The 26,476-nt window shown below is 36.2% G+C and overlaps 1 protein-coding gene across 8 annotated transcripts; it reads left to right on the top strand.

Annotated features, from left to right (window-relative positions):
* Positions 1 to 16: 16 nt before the first annotated feature.
* LOC124169439 (ubiquitin carboxyl-terminal hydrolase 36-like) lies at positions 17 to 26,459 on the top strand. 8 transcript variants are annotated; one of them, XM_046548046.1, is made up of 17 exons: positions 17 to 212; positions 1,513 to 1,922; positions 5,503 to 5,696; positions 5,777 to 5,858; positions 6,883 to 6,993; positions 7,103 to 7,211; positions 8,778 to 8,845; positions 10,236 to 10,491; positions 11,000 to 11,240; positions 11,570 to 11,889; positions 12,037 to 12,587; positions 13,836 to 14,223; positions 16,275 to 16,495; positions 16,874 to 17,467; positions 18,645 to 18,779; positions 19,031 to 19,516; positions 24,868 to 26,459. In XM_046548046.1, exons 2-17 carry the CDS (start codon positions 1,562 to 1,564, stop codon positions 24,951 to 24,953), a joined length of 4,203 nt encoding a protein of 1,400 aa, XP_046404002.1. In that variant the 5' UTR covers positions 17 to 212; positions 1,513 to 1,561; the 3' UTR covers positions 24,954 to 26,459. The 8 variants fall into 8 exon arrangements, with proteins under 8 accessions (XP_046404002.1, XP_046404000.1, XP_046403999.1 ...); XM_046548044.1 differs by lacking the exon at positions 17 to 212 and adding an exon at positions 276 to 700 and having other exon boundaries at positions 16,877 to 17,467; XM_046548043.1 differs by lacking the exon at positions 17 to 212 and adding an exon at positions 276 to 700.
* Positions 26,460 to 26,476: the final 17 nt, after the last annotated feature.

Here is a 26,476-nt window from a genome sequence, read left to right as displayed (position 1 = left end):
ATTAAATTAATATAATTATATTTTCTCAAAAGTAATTATTACCCTATAGTTTCTGAGATCAAGCTAAAAAGTACTCTAGTTCGTACCCGGATGCGGCATGCTATCACGTTCCGGTAACGTTACGCTGAGAAGAAATAGTGAAGTTTGCAATCATTTGCGATAGTTCAACGCAGAATTAGGTCAAATTAGTAATCAAAACTTTCTGCTCATGGGTAAGTGATGTTATGATCTCTGAAGTATATCCTTGTTTTTTTAGTCACTGTCCCCGTGTTCAGTTGGGTTAAACACATGCTCTACAATATTTTTATTGTAATTTTGTGTTGTAGTGATCATTTTTGCCAACATCTCTTATGAATCAATTAACCTCGAATACGTTTGTATTTATTAAGTATTTGCGATCGGTTTAGCTTATCCCGTGCTTATTGAATAGAGTGTAATAGGAAATGGCTGTTTTGAGGCATATCGTTGTTGACTATTTACTTTTTTTATCGACTTTTGTTTTTTTTCCTGCCTCTGAAAATGTTTTATCGCTCTTTTCTGTTAAGTGAAAGTATTTAGCTCAATTAGGCGACGTAATAAAGCGCGGGAGTAATCGTGAAGTAAACTCCAGTTATGGCGGCGGGGCCGGTTGGTGTGTCGAAATCGCCGCGAAATATTGATATCTTGGTCGTTTCAGCGGTATAACAATGTCGCCGGTCAGGTAATTAAGTCCTCATTTCTTCTTTAATCTCGAAGATTTTAGCGATAGCGACTGCAATTTCTAGTGTTTATACGTTTGTTTCCTAATTTATCTAGTAAATATACATATATGCGTACTGACTGAACTAGAAAGTGAAGTGGAAACATTTTTAATTGTTTTCATATGAAAAGAAAATTTTGCTATACCAGTGTGTCTTGAGGTGGATGTGTGTATTCTTCTAATCTTTTGATACCGGTCGCCATTTAGTTCTTGTTAGGTTTTACGATCGTGTCGTAGTACGTAATTAGATTATTGTTTGTTGTTTTATTGCATTGAAGTAAATAATCGATGTCTACGATACTGATTAACAGTCGTTTTTCTATCGTATTACTTCAGAAAATTATGTATTTTATTAGCGGCGATTGATTACCATGTTAATGATGGTCACCATTATGTTCGCAATGAATCTGCCTTGGTGAATTAAGCAATTAAATGCATCATCGTCATTGCACTTCAGAGGAACATAACGTTAACTATTTCTGCTCATGTTAAAATGTGTGTACAATGGTTCCGTGGATCCTATTTCTCAATCCTTCAATTGTTGACAGGGTTATCCGAGTAGCTTATCCTTGTATGATGTTAAAGTTTATTTGACCCCTGAACTATATGCAATATGCTAACTCATTTCCTCAATGTAAAACTTGATCCATGTCATAAGTAGAGACTGATATATAAGCCCCAATTAATATTTTTGGCACGACTCTCCCGATTAAGCGGTGTCAACCGCATATTGTTATGCCAATTTTACTACAGCAACAATTTCTCTTTTGCAGTGGGAGGTGTCTCAGCCTGGGCGTTTACCCTCCAACGGTCCCATTTAAAATGTCTTCTGGCAGAAATCGGGATTACAGAAAGCTGTACAGCAGGGGAAATGTTTCCCGAAATGCCTGGCAGCCCTACCCTCAAAGGCGGCCTCAGTACACACTACCTAGAAGCCGGAGAAGTGAAGAGGAGGATGACTTATATTATGAAACAAGGCTGATTGACTCGGCGCACAAAGTTCTCAATTCTCGTGTTGAATTTGTTCGGTCGTCGCAATCGTGTATGCATCGACGTGACACTTATGAAGGGCATGCAAAAGTTATAACCCTAAGAACATTCGGTCTGAGTGAATCTTCCCATGAAGTGAGGACACCTTCTAGGAGTCCAATAAGTTCTCCAATCAAATCGTTGCCTAGCCCTGGTAAGTCTGTGCATCATGTCCCTTGCAGTTTAAAGTAATATCCTTGCTTTTTATCTATTGTTTTGCTCACTGTTTCCTATATCTTTGAGTCTTTTCACATTTTTTTCAATTGAAGCATAGCAACTTTTTTATTTTGTTAGGAGTGAAAACTTTCATGGTGATTAGAAGTAGAAGTAGGTGATGTAAGTTCTCATTTCATTCAGTGATTCAACCCCTAGGTTGGTTTGGATATGTGAGGGTAGAGTTCACCCAAACTGCATGTGAAATTCATTATTTCTTGGTAGGGGAGCCAATTCCTTTCGCTCACCCCCAGAATAATTATTATTTTTTTATGAGGTTGTATAAAGGCTTCAAATGAGATTTGGGTGACAGTATAGTTTTATCGAATCGCCAATTTTTGTGGGGTCTTCATCACACTTAGTATATATAATTTATTTCACATTCTAAACAATCCTAGGGGTAGTCAAAAGTGCTGTGAATACAATTAAAAATTTACTAATATGGTACTTATCTTGGTATCCCATGGGTAACTTTTACGTTGTAGAAGCCATCATAGACTAGAAAAGACAATTGAAAACTAAATGTCGCTGAGGTCAACAAAGTTACAGGCCTGCCTGCTTAGTTTGAATCAATTCTGTTTACCAGCAGGGGAAGGACGAATTAATGCCCTTATTATAAAAACCATGCCCCAACCCACCCCGAGTCTGACCCGCCCAGATCATTTTGCTAATTCCGTCATAAGCCTGTCTGTGGGGGTCAATCTACGCATAAGTATGTAAGAATCGGTTGGGCTTTCTTTCCTTTGGCACGGCTTCTGCTACCCAACCCAACCCCCAGGTGGGAGGACCATACACTGTGAATAAGCCATTTAGCTGCTCGGATTATATAAAATTTAGAAACAAGAATTTGTGTTCTTTACAAAACTCATCATGCCCTGTCTCAACCCAAACCCAACGCACCTCGAAATCTGGCATTGTTTTTGATCGCCTTTTCTCGTCTATGATGGCTTCTGCAACGTAAAATTTACCCTTCCGACACCAATATAAGTACCGTATCAGTAAATTTTAATTTGTTGTCGCATCCACCCCTATGATTGTTTAGAATGTGAAATATGTTTAGAATGTGAAATTGTCCTATATGACTCATGTGTGGATGTCCTTCGCCTTTCCTTTTCATGCCTCATTATGTGGGTGATAAATTCTTGGAATTTTATAAGGCTTCCCTTCTCTCTCAATCTTTTTAGTACTCATTATTTGATCGATCCCTTTGGCTTAGTCCATATCCATTCAGGAAGCCAAAGAAAAATTCTTACCTTCATAGTCTCAGGTGAATTGAATTTAATGTATGTCAAACTTCAGGACAATGTAGGCCAGTGGTGCCGTGAGGTTGGGGATTTGGGGGATAAATCCCTCCCTTGGAGAAATTTTCAATTTTAATCCATTTTACTTAATTGGATTAATGTTACCTATAAAATAGTGTAAGGATTAATAAAATATCTCTCAGATAGTTGTAAAACTCACCATTTTGAGATATTTGTCTTAAAATTTTTCTGAGGGAGAGCCTCTGCACCTCCTGCTTATCATGGCATGTAATTAACACGTTGCGTACCAGGGTATTTAAGTACCTAGGAACGCCGAGATTGGAAATTTGTGCCTATTAGGGCATAATGCCTTTGGTTTAAACATGGTTAAAAAGCTAATGTTTAGAATATAACTTTATCCAATCAAACGTTATGATGCATCAATTCATTATGAATAACGAACAACAGCTGAAAACGTACTACCGAATACGTATTGTACACTTTCAAATTGTTTAGGTTGATGCTCCTAAATGACGAGAATCTTCGTCGTCCGTCTGGAACGTTCGGGAAAAAAATGACGAGAATTCTCGCCATCCATACGCAACTTGTTAATACTACCCAAACCCCGCAATATGAGCTGCACCTAAAACCCCCACTAGCCTTAATTCTTAGCTCTTTGCACCCCTGATGTAAGCAGTGCGTATTTTTTAGTTTGTCCAAGATATTTTTTTCTGCAATGTTATCTTGATGCAATTTCTTCAGGTGTTGGTGTGTCACTTGCTTCACCCAAACAATTTTCATGGCAAAATTTTTTTTACAGTGACTCGATTATGGCAATTTTTTTCATCAATCATAAGTATCATCCCTGATACATGGTACATCCTCAAAGGTTTTGTCCTCATCTTACAAATTGGAATGCACGAAATGCTTAAGTTTTATTTCTTTTTTGCATCATTGTGTTGCAAGTGTGGCATAGAACATACAATGTATTGTAACAAAATGGAAACTGTGCTTAGTGGCAGTGATGTAAGCTGAATTAAAACAGCAACTTCATTAGTAATAATGGATTCTAATCGTTTACTAAACTTCATTGAAATCACAATCCTTAGTACGTTTCATTTTATTGCTTATTATTTTACAGTGCAACCTCGATATAACGACACCCCACGGTGCACTAATAAACACTCGCTATAGCGAATTGTCACTTTACCGGAGGTGGAGCAAATAATAGCCAATATACCTGTTGCGAACAGATATACAGGAACAAGAGTGGTGCGGCGACAGATAAACATCTATTCGATAAATGTAAGCATAAATCCAGACGAAAGGCGATGTTTTTTTGCATCACTAAATTTCCTTACTCAAATAACGACTAACTATTCAAACAATTTATAAGCGCCGCACTGAATAAAAATCATGCAAAGCATTGTTTCGTCAATCATTATATTTATCGAACGACATTTAACCACATAAATTTGAGACTGAGCACTCCATTAACTTCATTTCTAACAGATCGCTAGCAATCACAGAGGTTAAGGAGTCTTGATGAAAGTCTTCCGGCGGTGAAACCGTCGCTATGGCGAGAGCCAACACCGAAAGGGTCTCGTAAAAACGAATTTTTTAACACGCTTATTTTAGGGTCAATTGACGGTGCATCGGCTATCTCTCGTAATAGCGGGGGTGTCGCTATAGCCCGTACTCGCTTTAACGAGGTTCCACTGTATCTGAACAAATTTCATGTAAGTATAAGTAATAACTATTTTGTGAAATAGCAACTTGCCTGAATCCGTATGTTTCAACTGCAGCGTAATCTTAGGTGATTGTCTTTCTTTATATATACTGGGATAAGAATATTGCTGGGAAGTAAATGTGCATTTTTTATGTTATGAAGTTATAAAATATTTTGCATCATAGGTCCATATATAATGAATGAGATTACTATAAAAATGGCTATTTTTCAACGAAATATCATTAGCCATAATTTTCCCGTTCATTGAAAAGCGAAGATTAAATTATTTGCTTACTTTTTGGCAAAAAACTTTGTTGTTTGTGCCCTTATTATGTAGTTGCTTGCCCAGCTGTTTAGTACCATCATGTGCTTTGATTTCACTTGCTCTTGACATTGGAATGTAAAATAAATAATGGTAAAGAATATTGCTGATTTAATGTGCAGTTTCTTGGAAGTATGTTTTCTACTTTTCTTTTTCATTTGATCATATGTCTTTCATGAGTGGTCATCATATTGCACTAAAAACTTAATACTTGAAATTGATTTTTCAGGAGTGAAACTCAATGGTTCCAAGGTTGAAATAAGAGCTGAACAGAAGACAGAAGAAGACCCTGATGGCCCACCTGTGCCTAAGGTCTCCCTTTTCCCAGAGAGTAGGATTATTTTGGGATGGAAGAAAGCTTTTCCTGTTGGGGCTGGCATGTCTAACCTCGGAAATACATGCTACCTCAATGCAACATTGCAGGTAAAGTAAATTCTGACTTTTTTCTGTCCAGTAGTATGCATATCAGCAGTTTTTTTAAATTTCTATTTTATCATTTCCAGGCTTTGTTTCATATACCCTCATTTTGTAACTGGCTCATGAGTGAATTGGATCACGATGAAAATAATGGCTGTAAAGAATTGGGTAAGTGAAAGTTTGAGCATAAGATAAATTCTTTTGTTTTAACATTTTATTTGCATAGCTTAGATGAGTAAACCACTATGTAATATCCAAAAGGTAATCTTCCACTTTGTGTAGGTGGCAAGCCGGAGTCACCTTTATATTTTGGAGTGATAAAATAGTTTCAAAACTGGTCAGTGGCATTTTCAAGTATAAGTGAAGTGTGGCATCAAAGCTGGCATGCACCGTAACCTGGTCATCTTGATTCTGAATGAGAAATAATTTGAACCAAAGTGGAGCTCTTATGTCCTTTTATACTACAGTCGTTCATGGATGGACCATGTGAACATTGAGATGTTTCTGGAGGAGATCAATTTAATGGCAAGAACGGCTACTTGCCCTTATTTAGATTTTTATGAGGCTTTCTTTTATTTAGTTTAAGAAGTTGCATTGCATTTTACATGTGAGTTGACTCCTCCTATTGGCATATAATGTTACCCCAGACAATCTGCCATTAACTTTTCCCATGGACATCAATGCCTTTGCTTATTGTTGGCTTTTTTCCTTAGCTGAACTCTGTAGTGTGATGTACTTCAATTGCATCTTTGTGTTAATAGTAGTGTAATTGTACTCCATAATTGCTTGGAAAGTGGAAACTATCCTCCCCACCTCTGTTATTTTGTATGCTTCACTTACCAGTCACTTGTATGTGTATTGTAACCACTCTTATGGGTCCATTTGTTTTACTAACAGATGAAAAAATTCACATTTATGTGTCGGTAAGTTATTATTCTGAGAAGGATTAGCAGCATTCATTAATAGAATGATTCGTTGTGACACATTTTCTTCGTCAATGAATGTGAACCTTCATGCATGTTGTTGTAACTTTTAATAACCTAATTTAATTGGTGAAACACATGTAATATTACTTATTTTTTGTTATTGATCTTGATTTACTTGCTTAATATACCCATTTAGCTTGACATTTCTTCATTTCACATTACTACCATCATCGATTTAAAAATATGCTGCTTTTGTTCGCTTTCAGATGAAAATGGTGAGAAATGCATTATCTGTGCAATGGCAACTACTCTGAAAATAGTACGAAATAAAAGTGGGGGTATTATGAAGCCATACCTTATCTACAATCGTCTAAAAAGTAAGTATTTCTTATTTGTAACTTGTCGGAAGCAATCATTCATTGCTTGTTTTCTGAATTTGTGTCATTGATTCGTAACGAGTTAATTTAAGTTATTGTCTTTCTTTAGGTATATGCAAGCATATGAGCTATGGACGCCAAGAGGATGCTCATGAATTTCTGCGCTATCTTTTGGAAAAAATGGAGCTTTCATACTTGGAAAGATTTAAGGGCAGGCAGTGAGTAATCTTTTTCCTCTTTGAGGTTTATGTTGAGGTTTTAAATGTGCAATTTTTTGACTGATTTTGAGGTCTTAGCTAAGTAATTATATTGAAAACTGTGACAGTTCCACACAGCCTCATTGTGTACAACCTTAATTAGTTTCAAGGCTTCCGTATTATCAAGAAGAAAAGCTGATTTTTTTCTTACGGCAAATCTTTAATGTACCTATGTTTAGGTGGGTGGGGTCAGAGGAAAGGTTTACAGAACATGCACCGCATCTCTTCATAGAAGACAGTATTGCCTGCAGTGCAGCTGACTTCTCCTGGTCACTGAAATGTAAAGTGTAGGTGACAGCTGTCTTTTAAGGTCGTTTTACACTGGGCATATCATTGGGCAATCTGACGTATGTACAAAGCCGCAGTCAAAATTGTGTCTTGTAAAGCGGTGAATCGCAGGAACACACGGATGCAAGATGGCAAAATAGCCCCTGCTCTAATTCCAAGCTTGCATTCTCGCAAAATTTTTCATTGCCAATCTGTGCAATGACATGCCCTGTGTAAAACAGCCTTTATACACATTCGTTGGCGGCAGGAGTCCTCTCATTGGTCCATTTTCCCTGGTGTTTTGCTTTATCTCCCGGGGTTGGTTTGAGCAAACTTTTTTATGAGTTGGATAGCTGGTATCCATTTTCCTGCATCTTTGCGACATCTTTTTCGATGATAGCAAACACTAGGATAGGAATGAGGAGTGTAGAGTGGAAGAATGACTAGGGCATGAAGATCAAGGTGTCTACAAGCTAGGAGTAGATGTGGTGAAATATTTTCTGGTTGGGGGGGTTAGTCGGCAGGAGAAAGATATAATGGTATCAAGTCATTTAATAGATGCTTGTCAAGCAGCTCAGCTTGGTATATATTATCATTTTTAAATATTAAATAAATTTACATTTCAGAGCATACAATTAAAATATTTGCTTTCAAAATAAAAAATTAATGAAATTTAATATACATTTAATTTGCTAGAACAGATATGTATTCGCTATTGATAAAAGATTTAAAATATGTTGTTGTTTTTTCTTTAATACTACCTGCCATTTGTCTCTCTTAAAAAGTTATGGCCTTGTGAGTTACATATCAGCATATTTTTTTTATTGTTGTTGGAGTTGAAAGAGAATTGTCCCTGTGTATAAATGTACTATGTAATATTGACCTGCCTCAAAGTATTGCTTCATTGCATGATTCAATTTTCAAAAAAGGTTCTTACCTCCATTTTATTTCTAAGGGAGTGATTAGGGTTTGGTAAGTTGATTTAATTCTTTGCTTCCCCCCTGCCTGCAAAAACATAGGTATATTAAAGAATTATGCATCAGAAGAAAGGTTATTATCTGTTAGATGATGACACGGGAGTGTTGAAACTGGTCAAGGTTGTACTAAAGATGAATGATTTTGTGGTTTTTTGTTGAAAGCAATGGTCAAATTGCTGTTGTGTTTGCTCACAGGCTTCTGGTTGAGCTGATCTGATGGTAGATTATCTTATTTTTGAAGGGTGAGGGAAATGACTAACTGATCCATGGGAACTTTTTTCAGACTTGAAAATGCTAGCAAAGAAACAACACCAGTTCACAGGATATTTGGAGGATACCTGAGGTCTGAAAGTAAGTGCCTATTCATTTTCATCCCTCTTTAAGTCATATTATGTTTTCTATTGTTGGAAGTTTGTCTGCCTATATTAAAGGTGGCAGAAATGCCACATTGTATGCATATTATTCCGAGTAGGATAATACTAAGTTTAGATGAATCAAAGCAAAATTGTCAGTTCCGATGAAAACCCTGTGCTAAATGCTCAGTGCATATAAAGTTACTAAATTTTGAAAATACAAAATTTTTGAAAATGCGTGCCTCGACCTCGGTCCCCAAGGAAAAGTTACATATATTCATTTTTACACACAAGGGCGAAAACGTTTTTGTCTGGATCACTCCTTTATGCTTCAAAGCAACAAAAGAATTTTCTCCCAATATTTCCAGTAAAAGTAACTTTAAAATTATTATAAAGGTCTGCATTGAATTCAATGCTTATCTAATGGATGTCAAAATATTAACATTAACTCTGTAAAAACACCCTGAAATTGGCACATGGCACAAATATGTAATACTTTTTAAAAAATTTGTTGCTGTCTCTAGTAGTGTGTGGTGTGCATTGATTATTGAGTGAAACAGTTGGAACATGTTGCTTTATGCTGTACGAAATGAGCTGTGTATAATTAACCATTATTGACCATGTAAGTCATGCATGCTGTGGAATGCATGCTCTGTACATAATACAGTAAAACCTCTTTACATCGTAATGGAGGGGACCAAAATTTGGGCAATTTGATGTATGGAGGTTCACTATAGAGAGGTTTTAGTGATAGGCACCAATTTGTCATATCCTTTGGAAATGAAAGGCACTACTGTCTATTAAACCATTATATTTATGTGTTTAAACACACATGCATGCATCAGTGAACATATATTTATTATTTAATAATTACAGAAAGCGAACGCTATCGCATGATTTTTACCATGATTCGGGAGAAAATGATGTGATCTCTCTAAATTTAACAGTCACTAAAAATGATTCGGATACTTGGATACCTTTTTTCTCATTTACTGTTAGGTATGCTCTCATATTGAACAAAATGGCCACAATTAATGATTAAAGTGAAAATTATAGCATAATAAGGTATATACGAAAAAAAAGAGTGAAACATTTATTGCTGAAAATGTCATTCCATGAACGTAATCATGGCTGCATTAATGGTCTCTTGTTGTCTTGGCACGTTTTGCGGAGGTCATTTTCGGGGTATCTCCTTGGTATGATAAGTGGAGGTTTTACGATATAAAGAGGTTCACTACATAGAGGTTTGCCTATAAATTTACATGTAAATCTGACGGGACCGTAGGGGTGGTATGAAGTATGGAGGTTTATGATATAAAGAGGTTCACTAACTAGAGGTTTTACTGTAGTATGTAATGAAACATTAACATTTTCTTTGTCTTTTCCAGTTTCTTGCCTCTTTTGCAAAGGTACGTCAACAACATTCCAACATTTTCAAGACCTCATGCTAGACATTAGAAGGTCATCATCGTTGGATGATGCCCTGCAGCTCTTCTTCAGTCGAGAGAACTTGGAAGGAGATGATGGTGGAGTTGGGGAGGGAGGAGACGCCTACAAATGTGGAAAGTGTCACATTAAGGGGCGTTGTGTGAAGAGAAGCTCGATTCAGATTGCTCCGAAAGTACTGTGCATCCAGCTAAAAAGGTGTGTTTTATTTTCTCTTATATACATCATGAAATGATGTACAGGATTAGTTTAATGAAATGCATTTGATTGAAGTTCATTTTTATAATTACTTGATTACGTAATCGTGAAAGGATACAGGATACGTGAAAGACATTCACTTGTAGTAGTCATTTTCTTAATTACTTGAAGCAAAAGTTTTTTGCTGCCATTTTGAAATTTGCTTTTGCCATGTAAGTACTATGTTTTTATTGTTATAATGCAATTCATGCTATTATGAATATCTTGTTCGATAATTTTGGCATTCATTTATGCCCAAAATGAATCTGATTCCAATATAACATTCTATGTTTAATCTTAATTTCATTGTGTGATAAATTTCCAGTTTGGAATATTAAAATTTATTCACTATTTTTAATGCACTTGTTAAATTTATGCAAAACCATGCTGCTTCATTAAATCATTTCTGGCTTTTTCGTGGCCATGAAAATAGTTAACCAGTTTTTTTTTTTTTAATCTGTGTGAATAGATTCACTGCCGTGGGAGGAAAACTTGTCAAACATCTTTCATACCCAGAGAAGCTGGACATGTCACCTTATTTGGACTACAGGCATACAGGACAGTTAAACTCATCGTACCCCGCTCAGCGTCCACTGATGTATCATTTAACTTCGATTGTTAGTCATTCTGGTGCCTCTATGAACAGTGGGCACTACACAGCCACTGCCAAGACCCCAAATGGAGCTTTCTATGAGTTTGATGACACTTATGTAAGTATTATTTTAATAGTATTTAGTATATGGAATAGAGATGCTCATTAGCCTATTTTTTATATTTATCGTCCATGTATCATTGGAATATTTGATGCATTATACGTTAGGAGATCCATGATTTCTAAAATCAAGGACCACCTATAGTTTGTATTTATCCTCAATTAAATGCTATGTTTGTATCCAATACCCTCATTGAAAAATGTCTAGTGGGTTAATTATACTTGATCAAGAGGGGTTCTTACTAAATTTAAATATACTGAAACTAAATATAAAACCATTACCTCTGGGAATATCAAGTGATTATTATTTTTGCCTCTTTAAATCAGGTCCACCAAGTATCTTTACATGGGTCTCTGGAAGCGAATGCGTACATACTTATGTATGAAATGATACCCTCTCGTGAAGAAACATCAACCAACTGTTCACCTTTGAAGTCACCTTCTAGTGTTTATAACAGTAATGGCGGTTTGTCCAAACCTCCAGAGAAGATTCGACCTTTTGTCATGCCCTCATATCGCCTGTTAGGGCCATCCCCAAGGCCTTTGAATGGTGCTTCATCTTCAATGCCTGCATTTACTGCTACATCATCGTCTAATTCCTTTTCTACTTCCTTGAATTCAACAGCCTTGCCTCCTGCCAAGGAAAGGTTAGTGAGAGCTTCTTAAAATTTGATCGACTCACTGATAATTTTATCAATTTAAAAAAATAATTAAATCAGAGTATGGTAGATGAAAATATTATTTTGCACTGTTTAGAAATATTGAGGATTAAACTTTGGATTGTTCCCTTTCAGGGAAAAGGTGTTCTTCGATATCAAGTCCCCCAGTCAAGCATCCAGTGGCAGCCTTTTATCGAGACCTAGTGCTTCTTGTGTGTCGAAAAGTCATTTAGAATACAACCAAAGCTCCCCTAGGAAGCTATCGCCTGAGCCAAAATCCCAAAACACCATGTCCAGAACTAGTCCCAAAGTGAATGGTGTTGATGGGAGCCCATCAAAGACTAATGGCAGTCAGCTTGCAGGTAGTTCGACTGCAAGCTTGAGTTCACCAGCAAAGTCTGTGAGGCAGCCATCAAAGTCATCCTTCTCCTCAACAGATGGCAATCAGGCCCATGGCGTTGGTTCAGCTGATGGCAGCAATGGTCGAGAAGGTGCAGAGAAGTCTCTGGATCGCTTGAGCAAACTTGGTGTTCTTGTTGGTGTCAGTGGGAAGGGTCGGGATGCAGAATGCTTGGGTAATGGGAAGTCAGAGAGCCACCACCTGGTGTCCTACCCCATCTTAAGTGGCGAGTCATCTGATGAAGAGGAAGACCGAAGAGGGGTCAAAAGAAGCAGAAAAATCTCTGGTAAGTCTATTTGTAACACCAATGGTGGACACCATTTATTCCTTTATTCACCCACTTTGTTCTCACCCCTCACATGTATTAGGTTTTACATATATTTGTTGATGTATGATCTAAATTGTAACATTTTTGTCACTATACTCTTGTTTTACCTAGCAGTATTTAATGTCAAATTTGAATTGTTTTTGCATCTATCGTCTGGCCATCCTTTATAACATAATCCTCACTCCAGAGCGCCATTTAGAGATCCTGTTAGTATTTTTCTGTAGCTTCCAGTCCAGGAATCCCCATCTGGCCATTTCATTTCCCTGATTCGTGGTACATTGAGTTTCAATTTCTGAATTTAACATTTCAGGTTCTCTAGCCTTGTACAGGTATGAAGTGTTCTCATGTTCTATATTCCTATCCATTAAATTTTGTCACAGTTGACACATTTACTCTTTTGGGTAATCCGTTCCTGGAGATCCGAATGGGAGACTAGTTAACCAGCTGAATATTTTACTAGAGAGAATTACATCATGCCTGATATTATAATGAGTGGAGTTGCTATGAATTGGGATAATTATGTAGATCTCTCCCCTTGACCTTCGCATTGCAGTACTGCAGCCTTCAAAGTAAATGCTAATGTGCCTTTAGTGAAATGTGTTCTACTGTACCACTTAGCATGGTCTTCACCTTCACACTCATGAATGAGAGCTAATGCCCTCTCTCATGGATAATAAAAGGCACAAGAGTTGGCGGCCTCCTATTAAAGTCACTGCATCTTCACAAATTACTGTAGAATTTCAGTGAACATTAAAAACTCAGAATGCCGTTGCTTTTTGTCCACAAATGCTTGTAAAATGAGTAAACTCATTTATCTTGTAGCTAAACTATTCACCTCTAGGTCAAGTCACTTGGTGGCATTAAGATAAGCCACAAGTTATGTTTGATATTTATATGGAAGAAATATAAATCTGAAATTTTCAAATTGACTGATCAATTGTCAGTATTTCCTGAATTGAGTGAGTTGTCATCGGAATGAAGATGTACAACTTCTGTAGAGGTTCACAGATTTTTATTTAGTTTAACCTGTTTCGATGTCAAGGTATTATTTTCGAGAAAGATGCCTTGGCGTTGAAACGCATCATACCTAATAAAAATCTGAAAATGTACAAAGGTTGTTCATCTTCACTGAGTATGAACTTTCAATCTTAAAGCCAAATTGATCGATTTCAGAATGGTCATCTTTTTTTCGTTTCATTTCCACAGAGAATGGAGTGTCCAAGCATCCAAGTCCTTCCTCAGAAATGACTATCTCAGGAAATTTGACCGCTGATGCCACAGCTATTGCAGCGAGCAGAGGATGGAACATCAACGGTTCTTCAGCTGGCAAAGGAACCCACGACATCCAAAAGACAAATGACAATGGCAGCACCAAAGTGATGCCAGAAGTGTCTACTGTGAGGAAAGATTTGCTTAACGGCAATCAGGCCGAGTTTTTAGTGGGTGAGGGGGCAAGGACAGAGAAGAATGACTTTGATGATGTGTGTTCTAAGAGTGAAGTGAAAAAGTTGGACTCCTTGGAGGAGAAGGAAAAGTGTGAAACAAGTGCCGCTGCCAGCACAGAGAATGAGAGGTTGGGAGAAAGGCGAAATGGGTAAGTGTCTGTGGTGCTCTGAAGGTATCTACATCTACGTACTACCCCACAAGCAACCTAAAAGGTGTGTGGCAGAGGGTGTTAGGACACCAGCCATTTACACATAAAAAGTAAATGTGAAATTAGGATTAGTATGTATTAAAGTCCTTTATGGTTCGGAGAAAAAAAACTAAATCCATTATCTATCCATTTGGCTTAATATCTCCCTTAATTTATCACTTCTATCAGGTGTATAAATATAGTGGGGCTCCAATATTATGTTCTCCCTGTTGCTCTTAAAGATATCTATTCTCAATTGTTCAAGCGATGTAAGCCTAAGTTGTAGCCTTCAAGTGTCTGGCGGATCCCAGCCCAATTCACTTAACATCTGGGTAAGCTGCCTGTACGCCCTGCAGCCTTTGTATTTTATTCAGTTCACGGATTAAGTACTTGTTCTGCAGAGGTAAAAATATACTCATGAAAGGTCAGTGAAATTTCCGAAATTGTCTTTTTAACATCCATAAAGGTCCGTAAATTTACAAAATTGTAGAGCATTCAAACCCTGGAATTGTCTGCTAATTTTGATTTTGTGTTTCGATAGGTGAGAAAATTTCAGTTTTAAAGTTTCTTATTTCTCTCCTCATAATATGTTGTAGGATTCTTAATTCTGTTGCAATCAACTTTTTGTCTCCAACCATCAATGACTAAATATAAGCCTAAAATTTTTGGGTGAATAGCATGATTAGAAAGATTCTAGATGAATAATTATAAAACTTTTTGCAAAAGATGTGAAACTGGGCAGAAAATTCCCAGAATGAATAATCATTATGAAAATCATGTTTTATTTTTCATTTCATTCTAGTATTTTTTTTAAATAGTCTGTGTGAGTTGTCTTCGTAATCTGAGATGATGTACCATATTTGCACAAAACTAAGACGAGTTTTTTTTCCTCCAACTCCTGCAGTCTTGCAATCGGTTGTAAAATTTTTGGCTTTAATTGTGGTTTGCATAATCTAAATAATGGATACACAAGTATTATGGCTTTTCAATGAAACACTGACCATTAATGTAGCAATTCCCATAGATCGGCCATAAGTTAGATATTGGCTTGTTGTAACTTTTCTGACCAACACAAGATTTCAGTGAAGTACACGTCATCTTTGTCTTGCTGTATTCTTTAGGCTAGAAACTTGCGTAAGCAATAAGTTATTTTGTACTGATTCAATATTATCATCAGTTTTGCTGAGAGTTTATACCTACCCTTAGTTATACTGAACAGAATAACTAAAGGTAGACATAAACTCGTAGAAAAACTGTGTTTAACAAAGCTGAAATAACAGAAGAAATTGTGAAGCATCAAATCAAAAACCATCGCTAATCAATCGCAGCTTAGCCTGAAATGTGAGTGTTTAAGTTTCTAATAATGGGATGAGGGAACCAGAAATTATAACTCCATAAGCATCTTATGTTGTCTGTTTCAGTGCCATGTGCTGGGAATTATGACGAAGCAAGACAATAAGGTTACCCATAAAAAGTATGAAGCTTAAAACGGAACTGTCAGTATTAATTTCACCATTAGTGTGTTTGATTGGTTGCAAAAGTTTCAGAAATACTTCCGAGAGCAGAAATATTTATTTTACCAAAACAAGCGAATCATCATGATAGCTATACCTGTGCTTGGAATTCTTGTAACCATTTCTTCGACATTGTTGTATTTTAAACTTGAGATTACAGAAATAGTCTGGTATGCAATAAACAAAGTCGTCTTAATTAATCTTTGAAAATGACTGAACAGCAAATACATAATTAGAAAAAGGGGGGTAGGGTCGTCTTATAATTGTGTTCATCTTAGTTTCATGCCAATCTGTATGGTTATTTTTGTATCAGTAGAAAATCCCTTATGTTGAAATACTCTTGAGGAGTGGGATTTTAGCTATTTTGAGTGCAACTGTCCGTAGCTATATTATTCTAAAATGTCATTTTCTAATTTTATCTAACTTTCAAAAAGGTTGCCCATCAAATATATTTTTTCTACATTTTCAAAATGTTTAACGCTATCATTTTTTTAACAGCACATCTCAGCCTTCATCTCCCTGTTCGTCATCATCCTCAAGCTCTTTGGAATCATGTTCTCCTGTACTCAATGGGACTACTGAATTCAAGTCAATTTTGAAAATAATCGATAGGTCCAACTGTGGTATGATGGAGGACACGGGAAGAAAAGAATCAGAGGAAAGTCCTTGCAAGCTCAAGAGTATGCCGAACGGGATAGGCAATGTTGCTGGCGAAGGAGGTACGATAAAATTAGCAGTTGCCTTGCATGTTGCTTATGCTTTGATTGCTTTTGCACAGTTAATGCTTGGCTTGCATATTTAGTGAGTAAATGTATGCTTGTAGTAATGAATTTCAGATCTTGGTGTTGGAGACACGTATGGCAAGTATTTCCAATACTCGTAATGTATGTAAGAGAAATACTGTCCAGAGCTCAATAGTCATCGCTTGATCAACAACTTGGTTGAGGAAAGCAGCTATTTTGGAAGTTTCTTACATGGGTGGTGCATGGAATTTTGGATTGTCAATCTTAGTATTGTTGACCAGTGATGGATGATGGTAATAAAACGCTGCTTGCCAAGCTGATTATTTAATACTGCTATTTATATTATTTTTTCAGCAGCTTCTGCAGGGAGGAAAGTAGTTTCTAAGGTTGCCAAGTGGTTGAATGAGTGTGATTTTGATGCATGCAAGAGTGAATCCTCGTTTGGTTCTTTAGATTCTATTAGTGTTCTAGAAGAAAATGGACATTTACCTACTACTCGTCGGAAATGTGAGCCAAAGTGTAGTTCATTGCCAAACATTATATTGCTGTCTCCTGCATCAAAAACATACGGCATTGAGAGGAAATTGAGAGTTGATTATAGAAGAAAAGGTGTGAAGGGTAGTAAATCCATTGGAGAAGGAATATTATTAGGTTCAGGAAATGCAGAAAAATCCAGTTCTGAGGGGAGAAGAATGGTGATGCCGGAAGGAATATCTGTTTGTAACATAAAGTCGTTAATAGAAGAAAAGGTAGATTCCTTTGATGTAGAAGATGAGTATGATCAGGGGGTGATTGAGTATCACATGCCCCTAGTTGAAACTTTGAGAATTCCTAGGAAATGTGCCCAGTCAGGTGTAGGTATTAGGGAGATAAAAAAAGGTAAAAAATACATGGAAGATAGTGGCAGGCGTTCTGCATGCCGGTCATCATCTCCTTCAAGCATTTGGGGTAAGTTCAGTGGGAAGGCTAGATATCTTTCATAAATACTTCATGATATTAGAATGCTTGCTCTCTTTTTTAAATATGTAATGGTGAAATTTCATTAACTTTCCATTATAATTAGCATTATCAAGTCTTGATGCTGGAATGGAGGATGAATCGTGAAGAATATTTGGGCAGGAAAGGTTTTGCATCAACTGATCTGTCGTATAGGATGTTTCAGGTGGAATCTGCTATACTTCAGGAGGTGGTAGGTTATAATTGCGTCAAACAATTAATCTTTGAGCTTAATTAAACGAAAGCTTAGAGCGAGTACCAACTGTACAATTGTGCAATTTCACTCATTTTGAGATTTTTTAGTTAACTATATTAACACATTTTCATCCAACCTTAATAATTAAATGTCAGTAACTATCCTGAGTATTAAATAAAATGCTGAAAAGGCTGGATACTGTAGCAAAACTGTTTTCATGGCAACTGCGAAGTGCATCCAACGATATGTTTGCGTTGCCCTATCTCAGTAACTAAGGAGTTGCGACCCCATGTTTATGAGCCAAAAATGCTTTAAATTGTCTCCCCTTCCACCACCTGAAGTATTGCAGAATCCTCCTGAAACACTCTGCAAATGCTGAATTTCTTTTAATCTTTATAATGGGCCTCTTTGAAAACTGAGCTAATTTTTTTTATTAAATAAATTTTACTTGGCTGAAAAATAATAACCATCGTTTTTACTCTCAGAATTTGAAGGGCAGTTGCTCACAGTAAACTCATCCTTTGGCTGTAGAAGTTGGAAGACTTTTCAGTTTTTTCATTAGGATGTACATGTTGCATTTAATGTATCGATTTGAGCTTTTTTTACTTCTTGAGTTTTAACTAGAATTCATGAGGAAAGCTACTTATGCCACTTGGGAATAGTTTGGGATTTTAAAAATGTCTTTAACCACCCTCTTTCTGTACCATCATTTTGCAATCAAGTTTTTTGAGGAGTGATTGGCAATGTAAAACAAGGACCCCTGTTCTTTGCAATAATTATAAGGGTGACTCTTCTAGGTATCCTGTTTTTTTTTTTGTTATTATCTGCCATTTGCAACGTTGGGGATGGTATGTGTTTCGATTATTAATATCTTTTATTTTTATTGTATTATAATCATACATATTAGATTTGTCATAGTAAGTTTATTTTCAGATCCAAGCTCCATTTCATATCATGATTGGAATTTGGAACAAAGGTGGAAGGAATTAACTCGTGATCCGGAGCAGGAATTGCCAGTGTCAGGAAAAGCGAAAAATTCCAACGTTGTGGGGAAAAGGACAGTTAATGGTAGGGGAAAAGCAGTGAAGGATAGTACACATATATGTAATTTTCAGGGTATATGGAGTAGGCCCTTGTCATTATTTACAGTTGAATTATAAGTATTGCAAGGAATTGGGCAATACCAAAGTTACCACAGTTCATAAGCTTCTCATGTCTTTTAAATAGAATCGAAGGAAAAGAAATTCAAATTGCATTCACCTTATTTACATTCTGTTTGGATCATATGTTGTAGATTTGAGATGATAAGTTTTTTTCAGGTTCAAGCTCATTGTCTCCTCGTGATCAGATTTTTGAACAAAGCTGGAGGTCATTAACTCTTGCTCCAAAGCAGAAATTAGCAGAGTCAGGAAAGGTGAACAATCCCAGCATTGTGGGGAAGAGAACAGTTAATAGTAGGGGAAGAGCAAAGAAGGGTGGTATATCCACAAGAGAAATATTGTTAGGCTCTGGAAAAGCGAACAAGTCCAGTGTTTTGGGAAGAAGGACATTGCAGTCGGAAGGAAAATCTGTTATGAGTAAAACCTTAATAGAAGATAAAATGGGTTCCTTTGACTTAGAAGATGACAATGTGACAGCGGTGATTACAAAGCGAATGACTTTGGTGGAAAGACAGAGAATTCCCAGGTATCGTGCCATAACTGGGATGGGCGTTGGTGTCAGGGAGATTAAAAAAAGTAAAAAATACGTAGAAGATTGTGGCAGGAGTTCTGCAAGCCAGTCATCATCTCCTTCAATCAATTGGGGTAAGTTAATTCGCGCTTGATTCTAGGGACATGCATAAGGTGGGTTCGTGTACCTCACCAGAAACGTGCCAATGTGGCAATGACAGTAGAGCTATGTCATTCTAACTTTAAATTTCTATGTATAGTACCGGTAAGAAAAATAACGTAGGCCTGGACTTACGGCACCACTCCCATAAGCTAGAAGAAAATAATCTATAGTTTAGCATAATCGATGGTAATCAACATTCTCAAAATTCCCCGTCTCGGGATTGACCTCATGGAATCGACTTAACGTAATGAAATGTGAAAAACTTATTAATTCCACATAAATTTATTACTCAGCAACCTAGTTTTCGAGGTGGCATGTCATCATCTGGTACATTTGCATCGAAGACAGAATGATCATGAATGGTCACACAGTAATAAAATTATGTGGAATAACATCTTTTTAAATTTCATTACAAAGTTTTCACTTCAGCGACCATGTTTTTGCAATGCGGTATCCCCTATCCCATTTGGAGGGCTCCTCTATAGGCGTTTTGCCCAAACAATGTATGTATGTATTTGCAAAGAAAAGGCTTTTTACAGGATTAGAAAATTGCCATAAATTACATAAATTTTACTTTGCTGAAAATAATAACTATCGTTTTTACTCTCAGAATTTGAAAGGCAGTTGCTCACAGTATACTCATCCTTTTGGCTGTAGAAGTTCGAGACTTTTCAGTTTTTTCACTAGGATGTACATGTTGCATTTAATGTATCGATTTGAGCTTTTTTTACTTCTTGAGTTTTGACTAGAATTCATGAGGAAAGCTATTTATGCCACTTGGGAATAGTTTGGGCTGTGATGGTATTTCAGAAACATGATCAAGTTTTTATGCTGAGATTTTCTCAAATGACTTGCCACAATTTTTGCATTACAAGCGCTTGTAATTTTATGAAGAATATGTTTCAGTTATGTTGGATTATGGTTTGTTGTGAATTATACATAAGAGTATCACTTCATTAAAGAACTCATATTGATAGGGATATATTTATGATGCCAACAATGGGCATAGGTTTTAGATCCCTCTAAATTGATACGATGCCAAATATTTTGAGATTCATATTACGAGGGTGGTTTTTTTCAACCTCAAATGGGTCAAGTAGGTGTGGACAAGTTTTACTAGTTGCCGCCAGTGACTTCCAAAGAATTTTGCCTTTGTCCTGAAGCTACTCGTCCATTTGAAAAGGCGTACATCGTAGCCCCATCTTCATTTCATTGTAAAAATGGAAGTCACGCTGCACTAGGTCAGCATTGCACGTCGGGTGATCATAAATGTCCCATTCAAATTGCTCAAGGAACAGTCGGGCTGCATCAGTGCTAAGATGACAGGCATTGTCATCCATCAGAACACTTGCAGAAGTCAACATGTCTCAGCATTTGTTTTGAATAGGAATGGGCGTAACGTTTCACACTGTTTCTCACTATAGCCGCAGTGCAGTAAAAAATTCTCTTTTATCGGCATAAAGGTCAAGACATGTCAATGCTGAAACCATTCGGCGAGTATTCTGGCTGTCATTCCGCAGTGCACTCTAGGAGGGAGAATCAATTGAGGCAGTGTAGCTAATGAGATTGCCACTAACCAAAAAGTGACAACTTTGCTTGAACGTGTGGTGCGAAAGATGCACAGTTGCCCTGTCCGTACAGTACGCACTTGTTGCTTGCATGATGTTTTCGCTGAGCGATTGGAGTTAGAAAAAAAACTGCCCTCGTATATCTCATTTTTTAAGTAAAACATTTCATCCAACAGAAACTTAGCTTGATTGCCGAATCACAAGATATAAATGAATTTTCCAATCCATAATTCAACTAGAAATGATTGTATGTTTTCTGGTAAGAATAATTATCGGCCTTTCAACTCCTCCGACTAGTTTTTCTTTTGTATTACGATCATTTATATTAGATTTGACATGATAAGTTTTTTTCAGATCAAAGCTACATGTCTCTTCACGATTGGAATTTGGAACAGCAGTGGAAGGAATTAACTAGTGGTCTGAAGCAGACGTAAAGAAGCTTGAAGACTGAGCCGTAACTATAGGCTGTGAAGTGATTAGTATTAGAAAAATAGATTGGAAGGAATTCATTTTTCTAGAATTCATGTGGCTGTCTAAGGATTGTGAAATAGATACCTTGTTCTCATCTGAGAAATCTTAAGTGACTGGCTGTGTTGATAGTAAGTACATATAATGTATAATTTTCATGTATCACATCTTGAGAGGGCTATATACAGAATTCATTACATACCTTGTTAGAGAGCATAGGGATATAGGGATAAGTGCTTCTTCAGGACAGATTTCCCAGAATAGATGTGATGGAAGACACATTCTTACTTCTGTAGTTTCCTCTGGTTCATTGGGGAATTAGGATCAGGTGTACCTCTGGGTCGTGTGTTGCATTTCAGCCAACATTTCATTATTAAGGCATTCTTTAAAGTTTTAATGGGAGATTCAGTTTCATTAGTTAACTAGGCATAGGAAAAATCAGATTGATTCACCAGAATTTAACCCTGGAGAAATGTCTAAAAATTCCATACTTTTTTAATGAATTTTCTGACTCTTGGTGACTCAAATCACCATGAGAAGGGCTGCCGTTGCTCAAGTCACAAACTAACATCGCAGGCAATCCTTGGTGAAATTCTTGTGTGTCATAAGTACCAGTGTTTTGGCAGTTTCTGAGTTTTCGCGGAAGGCACTATGGGCATTGCCCATCATGTGCTCTATTAGGAAATAGGAATTACTTGCCTCCTTATAAACATGTGCATATGTACTATCTTGTTCATTGGATCAGGTTCTTAGCTTCTGCAGACTCCTAGCTACATAATTTTAGGTTGTGAACCGAGTTAGTCTGTTTAGGTGTCACGGAATGGAAGGAATCACTGAGGCCTTAGGTAGATATTTTTGTCTTTCATATCCATTTACTATTGTTCCTTTCATCATAGTTTTGAATGTGTGATATCTTTCACGCTTTGATTTTAGCCATGCAAATTCAAAGATAATGGGGTAGCTCTGGTGATATTGTTTTGTATGAAATGTTTTTTAACAAGGATTATATTGCTTGCTAACTTATTTATATGTTGTCCTCCTTTGCTTTTCGATGAAAAACTAAGCATCATCTGCTTCTAGGTAGGTGAGGAACAACTTTTGGTTTTTCCTGTTCTTTATTTACGTCCTCTGCTATAAGTCATATAAGTTCATTATTCATAAGCTCTAATGGCATTTGATTATTATAAATTTGAATTGAAATGTCCCCCATTTATTGTATACATGGGGTTATATTCTGTTAGCCATTTGGCTATTCTTTCCTCAGTTCATAGGGTTGTGAGTTCATATGGTTTTAGGTGGTTGTTTTTGTTAATAAGTGTGCTTGATTTTTTTTGTATCCTGTTTAAAAGCATTTGCATGATTTTCTTGGTTACGTCTTCATCTTGCTTCCTATTTTATTTTGCTTGCATGACACTTGGATTTGCTAAAGGACTCCATTGCTCTGCTCGTTTCATGTGTGTTGTTGGCAAGTTAGGCCAGTTAATGGCTTATTTCTCTAATTCTTGCCATTTTATCTATCATCAATGTTTGTGGTAATTTTTGCATTTTGAGTTGATGTTCTGGCTCATCTGTTTTTTAATTAATGGAATATTCCATAAAAATGTTGAAAGTCATCAAAACTAAGTTCTGTGGTGCATCATTCTATGTTTTTTGAAGTATCTGAAATATTTTTAATTCGTGCTGTATTATAGTTTTGGACTGAGTTCAGTGGTTTCAGTAACTCCCTACAAATTTTATTTGTTTCATATCTTTCCATTTGTGGATCGAGGAAATGCTTGCTCTGTAATGGTCCAATTACAAAAATAGTTACCTCTTTAGGTATTACATTCATCATAAATACATAACGTTTTGGTAATACTGTCTGAATTTTGAAGCATTACCCTATGCAATCAAGAAGGTAAGATGTGCTTGGCATCATACTCTGATACTTTCCATTGGTGACTTTTTTGCATCAGTACCACGTCTCTTCCACCCTTATTTCATGGTGATATTTTCGACAATGAATTGCATACTCATGAGTTAAAATCTCAATTTTAATTCCTTGTATACCCAATGGCACATCATTTTAAATACATCATACTTTGAAGCTTAAGTGACAATGTATTAGTTTTTGAGCTTGCATCTAAAAGGAAATTCTAAGAATGGAAATTTGAAGTTGTAACATACTTTTTATAGTTAAATGAATTCCACTGTTTCATTGCCACGCCATTTTTTTTTTAATTTCATTATACAGTAAAACCACTAAGTAGTGAACCTCTTTACATCATAAACCTCCATACTTCATACCACCCCTACGGTCCCATCAGATGTACATGTAAATTTATAGGCAAACCTCTATGTACTGAACCTCTTTATCTCGTAAAACCTCCACTTATCATACCAAGGAGACACACCCGAGATGGCCTAACTACCTCCGTAGATCGTTCTGAGACAACTAGAGACCATTAATGCAGTCACGATTACTTATTTGGAATGACATTTTCAGCAATAAATGTTTCATGCTTATTTTTTTCTTATACACCTTTAATATGTTGTAATTTTCACGTTAACCATTAGTTATGTCCATTTTTTCCATATGAGAGCATACCTAACAGTAAATAAGAAAAAAGATTTCCAACCATCCTAATCATTTTAAGTGACTGTTGAATTAAGAGAGCTTACATAGTTTTCTCTTGAATCATGGTAAAAATTATCATTAAATATTAAATTTACTTTCACTAATGCATGCATGCTTATTTAAATGCATAAATACATATAATGGTTTAAAAGACAGTAGAGCCTTTCATTTCCGAAGGATATGAAAAAATGGTGTCTATCACGAAAACCTCTCTATAGTGAACCTCGATACACCTAATAGCCCAAATTTTGGTCCCCTCCATTACGATGTAAAGAGGTTTTACTGTATATACCCGAAATAAATGGTAACCCAATTATTTTCCTTAATCAACGAAGTGCTTTTACAATGGAATTTCAGTTGAATCGCCTTTAGTTGTATAATTTTATTTGTTGTGCGAATAAGGTGGGTTTACTGATGTAAGTATATCAATTTCTATGGGAAGTCACTCTCAATTGCAAAGCCTTCAGATGTGCTATGCTAAAAGCCTAATACTTGTTCAATTTCCCTCAATAATATGATGTTTTTTCTTTGGATTTGCAGCTTCATACAACTGAGTTTCTGCATTAGTATTATATAACATCAATAGAAATTGAGGCATGTTATCGAGGATTTTTGTGATGAGGACTTCTAACTTGCATCTCCGTCTTATAACTTGACTTTTCACTTTCAGAGAAAGTCCAGAGGAACACAGGGACGTCTCCTGTACCTGTTTTGGGTAGATCTGATGCAAGAAGTTTGATCTCCAATCCAAGCTGAAGTGAAAATCAATATGTCCGTATAAAGACTGATCACACAAATACCTTGGATGCTGTTCACAGGGAATCTACCTAAATTGAAGAAGTGAAAGTGTTGAACATGCATATGGATGATAAAAATGTCGTGTGTTTGTGTGTGTGTGCATTTTGTCTTACTTGGTGGATTATGGGTTTTCTCATATAACAAGTTAGAAAAAAATGTAAAGGCATAAGTATTATTTAACGTACTCAAATTTTCTTCTAACCACTGTCCTTACATGTACTTTTATTTATTGTGGATTGGTGGCAGAGATAAATCCCATTACTTATGAACTATTACATTAAGTATATCGACTGAATCTTGATTGCTGGTGACGAATTGCAGTGCTGTAATCATTTGTGTGACAAATGAAGTGTTTCTTTGTTTAAACAATCATTTAATGACATGAAATGGGATTTAGTATTAATTTAAGATTGTTCAAGTGGGTTAACTTTTTATTTTGAGCTATATAAACCTAATTGAGATTTACTATGTTTGTTAATCTCGTTAGATATTTTCACCTTCAGTTCGTAGGATTAAAGAATCCTGGAAGGAAATCCACACATTTCTTAGAGGATTGCCTAATTTTTATGTGAATTTCTTAGTTGATCCTGCTTTCCCTGCTGCTTGTGTGTTTTAAGTCTAGCAAGGTGTATTGTACCTCAGAAAATTTTTAAAACCTTGTGCACTTTGTAATGGGAGATTTTTCTCATTTTTTGGAAATGAAATATATCCTCCTCGATGTATTCATCAATGAAGAAAAGTTGCTGGGAAAAAATGGATGTCAGGTGTGCTGGCGATACAAAAAAGTTATTCTCATGGTGTGGATACCATGTAAAAAGAAAGTTATTTCTCTTGAAATTGTGGGTTAGTTTTTGGGGATGTGTAGTTTTGACCTGATATGAAGCTTTTTTGGGAATGTAAAAGGGCATTAACAACTTTTTGGAAGATAAGCATGTATTTAAAAAGGAATTCATTGGTCCCTATGGAGACCTCCTTTTGGATTAGGATATTGCTCCTGGTCTAGGTTCTCTCATTAATTATGTATTGTTAAAAATCATATTTAAGAAAAACTTTGGTTATTATCTGCATCTGGTGTGATTTTTGGTACTTGTGGTAATAGTGTGTGAGCATTCTGCTGCTCAAAATTTAAAACATTCCTTGGTGCTTTATTTATTTTGTGTTGTTAATATGCCTAAATGATCTTTTTTTGGATTGAGAAGACATTTGCCACTCCATTGACTTCTATGAAGTATTTTGATTAAAACTTGACACTTTCCACTTATCTAGTTGCAAACCAATTATTACAATAATTGAATTTTTGTTCATCAGAAAAACAAAAACCAATGTCTTGTTGAGGCATTGGCTGTTATTAATATTGCAGTTGTGCATGCTTATGGGTGATGTTGTAAAAGCCCATTTGAATGAGAAATTGTACAGATGAAAAAAATGGAAAAGTAATATGAAATAAAAAAATTTTTGAACACACTGGCTACTTTAATTTA

This window comes from Ischnura elegans, chromosome 12 (genome assembly GCF_921293095.1).
Source record: "Ischnura elegans chromosome 12, ioIscEleg1.1, whole genome shotgun sequence".
Lineage (NCBI taxonomy): Eukaryota > Metazoa > Arthropoda > Insecta > Odonata > Coenagrionidae > Ischnura > Ischnura elegans.
The sequence above is the reverse complement of the archived record's forward strand: the minus strand, read 5'-3'. Positions and strand labels throughout refer to the sequence as shown.

Excerpts from the sequence above, each read along its gene's own strand:
- LOC124169439 (XM_046548043.1), top strand. Across the intron at positions 10,492-10,999 it reads CTGTGCATCCAGCTAAAAAG|ATTCACTGCCGTGGGAGGAA; the intron begins GTGTGTTTTATT and ends CTGTGTGAATAG. Across the intron at positions 11,890-12,036 it reads TTGCCTCCTGCCAAGGAAAG|GGAAAAGGTGTTCTTCGATA; the intron begins GTTAGTGAGAGC and ends GTTCCCTTTCAG.